The sequence below is a fragment of the Anarrhichthys ocellatus genome, unplaced genomic scaffold (assembly GCF_004355925.1).
Source record: "Anarrhichthys ocellatus isolate YVR2014 unplaced genomic scaffold, GSC_Weel_1.0 scaffold164, whole genome shotgun sequence".
NCBI lineage: Eukaryota > Metazoa > Chordata > Actinopteri > Perciformes > Anarhichadidae > Anarrhichthys > Anarrhichthys ocellatus.
In genome coordinates this window covers 71,467-75,039 of record NW_022280194.1, presented here as the reverse complement: position 1 = coordinate 75,039, position 3,573 = coordinate 71,467, and the positions used below count along the sequence as shown (strand labels likewise).

Sequence of the window (3,573 nt, the reverse complement as noted above, 5' to 3'; positions counted from 1 at the left end):
ATATAAATATAAATAACCAAAGAAATAAACCTAAACAACACCTACTAAAAACTAAATCTTACGGTCTAATCCTGTTTCTTTCCATGGAGGGGCTTAGGACCCAGGGGAATGTAGGTGAAGGAAACAGGAAGTGACGGAACGGAAGACACGCCACACAAACAGCTGTTCACCGCTCGTTGGCCGGCCGTTTCTTTTCGGCGTTAATTAATTAATGCTTTAACGTGAAAAAAAAAATACTGTGATATACTGTGAAACTGCCAGAATCTTACAAAATACCGTCATATGCATTTTTGATCATACTGCCCAGCCCTACCTGATACTGACAGTAGAACCTGATAATAACAGTGGAACCTGATACTGACAGTAGAACCTGATAACAGTAGAACCTGATAATAACAGTAGAACCTGATACTGACAGTAGAACCTGATAATAACAGAACATGATAACAGTAGAACCTGATACTGACAGTAGAACCTGATAATAACAGTAGAACATGATACTAACAGTAGAACATGATACTGCCAGTAGAACCTGATACTGCCAGTAGAACCTGATAATAACAGAACATGATAACAGTAGAACCTGATACTGACAGTAGAACCTGATAATAACAGTAGAACCTGATAATAACAGTAGAACATGATACTAACAGTAGAACATGATACTAACAGTAGAACCTGATACTGCCAGTAGAACCTGATAATGCCAGTAGAACCTGATAATGCCAGTAGAACCTGATAATAACAGTAGAACCTGATAATAACAGTAGAACCTGATACTGACAACAGAACCCGAAGGTGACAGTAGAACACAGTTGAGTTTACCTGAGGTGTTGCTCACATTGTTTTTCACCTGTTTGACTTTAGTCGTCACCTGTTGAAGAAAACAGATTGAGTCAGTTCATCTTTTGGAACATTTAATATTTGATGTTCCATCAACAGAACCATTAACACATTGAATCTTGTTTACTGACCCTTAGAGAACTGAACCCTGATCATCATGACCCTGAATAACAGATTCTGATATCTGTCTAACACTTCACTGGTTTTAAACCAGTATTAACAAACTTACATCAGACACAGATCTTCCCAGTTCATGAGCAATCTTCTCCCAGCGACCCGGAGATCCTCCAGGGAATTTAACCATCAACCTGCTGAGGAGGCTGAGCTCGTCCTCTGTCCAGTCTGCAGTCTGAGGATATAAATAAATAGTCAGTGACATCATCTGTAGCTAACTTTAGTCTGAGGACATAAATAAAGAGTCAGTGACATTATCTGTAGTTCACTTTAGTCTGAGGACATTTAGACTGAATGTCTGAAGACATGTATGAAGATCAGTGATTAAAAGGTTTGTTCTCCATCAGATGTTCTGGTTTTAATCTTCCTGATAAGAACAGTTATCGGACTAATAACTGATGAATAATATCAGACCTTCTTCTTTGCAGCTCCGCGGTCCTGCAGCCAGTCGTCCATCTGGTCTTCGATGTCCTCGATGGACGTGGCCTGGTCATAACCTGGACTGTTCAGGTTCTCTGAAGACAGCTCGTAAACAGGGAACTCCACCTTCGGCTTCTTGACCTTCGGCCTCTTCTCTCCTGAACAGACAGGAAGTTCAGTTACATCTCATGGCTGAGACAGGAAATACAAACATGTGGTGCTGTGGAAGCTATTATAACCCATATTCATACAATATTCATACATTATAACTAGTGCTGGGCAAGTTAACACGTTATTATTGCGTTAACGCATTAATTAATTAACGCCGACAATTATTTTATAGCGCGTTAATGCAGTTTTTTAAAAATTATTAAGTGGACATATTTAACAGAAGAACCGGGCGGCCGACCGGCTGGCAGCGAGCAGTGAATAGCGGTTTGTGTGGCGTCTCTTCCGTCTCTTCCCGTTTCCTTCAGCTACATTCCCCTGGGTCCTAATGGTGCGTTCACACCAAACGCGGCGCAAATTATTTGCGCAAGTAGTTTACATACAAAGTCTATGCACAGACACGATGAGACTGGAGTGACTCGAATTTGCGATGGCACGGCGCGATTGACGCGAATTCGCCACAAATGCGTGAGTTGAAAATTTTGAACTTCGGCAAAATATTCGCATTACGCCCCAGCGCGATAGCCTGTCAGCGTTGAGATGTTTCTCCTGTCATCACTGACTTCCTGCCGATGTTGAATCAGGAAATAAATACTGTAGCCGTCTGTGTTCACCCAGAGCTCTACGATACCTCATATCAATAGAGACCGGACCAAACTATGTGTATACATGTGTGTGTGTAAACCATATGGTACAAACAATGAATAGACGCTGCCGTATTTACGTCTACATGACGTTATTCTGACTGTTGGTGGAGCTGCTACAATGTTAGCATAGCCTAGCATTTCCGAGCTCCATTGAGAAGACAAGTACAAATCGGCATCATTACGTAGTTATTTTGGAGTCCCTTTTTGTCGGTTTATGACCGTTAAATCACAGCCAAATCAGTTTGTTTTGTGTTCATACAGCTGTAGTATGACATGACGGCGTTTAGTTTCCCAGGATATCTGTGACTTCCACAACACGTACTAAGCAGAAATAGGTTATTTTTTCCATGGTTAATGGCGGACAGTTGAACGGCTTTCAGGGCGATAAGCCACGCCCCCTCTCCGACGCGTCCAGCGCGATTCACGCGAATGAACACAAATAGTCCACGGCGAGACCGGCGGCGCGAATGAAGCGAATACGCGGCGCGAATGATTCGCGTTTGGTGTGAACACGGCATTAGACCCTCCATGTACCAACGTACATTTATAACAAATACCACACATATTACGGTAATCAGCGTTGCATATGTGTCTGACCACAATACCAAAAAAATAAATGATTCATTTAAATTATTGTTTTAGAGTTTTTAAAGTGTTTTGTATAATAAGCATCATTTAGTATCACTACTGAGAATTTAACAAACATAAAAACATGACGTAGATAGGTTTGCAGTTTTCAAGAAGTATATTTAAATATCATCTATTACACACATGAAGATAAAGTTGTGAACACCGGCTGAATATCTATGATCAGAATCATTATAACTGTGTTATAACTGCTGCTGTGTAAAGGGAATACTGCTGCTAACAACAACCTGATGTGTTTAAAGTGTTTAAACCAAATGTTATTGACCTGTTGTTCATATAGCAGTACTTCAAAATAAAAGTGCACAATACACTACTTTTGAATTCATTGTTGAACTTTGCCATAACAATGAGATTAATCGTGATTAAACATTATAACCCATATTCACATACAAGTTAAATTTTTTTTTAAAAGTATTTACTTGTTACAACTTCCTGTTCTGCTTCAGCTTCTTCTCTCAGCTGCTGTTTCATCTGCTGGTAGTCCTCATAGTACTGCTTCACCTCCTGAAACACAGAAAAGGACATTTACAAATCTAAAGTCAACATGTGACTGTGCAGCTGGATCCGCCTCACATCACGTCCACTTTAAACCATTAACGGTCAAAGCAGAGCTCCTCAACAAGAACAGGACGTTTAGTGAGACAGAAGAGGACGTTTAGTGAGACAGAAGAGG

The 3,573-nt window shown here is 40.5% G+C and overlaps 1 protein-coding gene across 1 annotated transcript in view; it reads right to left on the bottom strand.

The window, feature by feature from the left end:
• The window catches only part of dnajc1 (DnaJ (Hsp40) homolog, subfamily C, member 1), a 9,635-nt gene that overhangs the window by 3,100 nt on the left and 2,962 nt on the right, over window positions 1–3,573 (bottom strand). The window contains exons 7-10 of the mRNA XM_031878134.1: window positions 3,320–3,404; window positions 1,432–1,595; window positions 1,073–1,192; window positions 826–874 (exon numbers count right to left, since the gene is read on the bottom strand). Coding sequence (XP_031733994.1) covers window positions 826–874; window positions 1,073–1,192; window positions 1,432–1,595; window positions 3,320–3,404 — 418 coding nt within the window. The remainder of the gene's footprint in view (window positions 1–825; window positions 875–1,072; window positions 1,193–1,431; window positions 1,596–3,319; window positions 3,405–3,573) is intronic.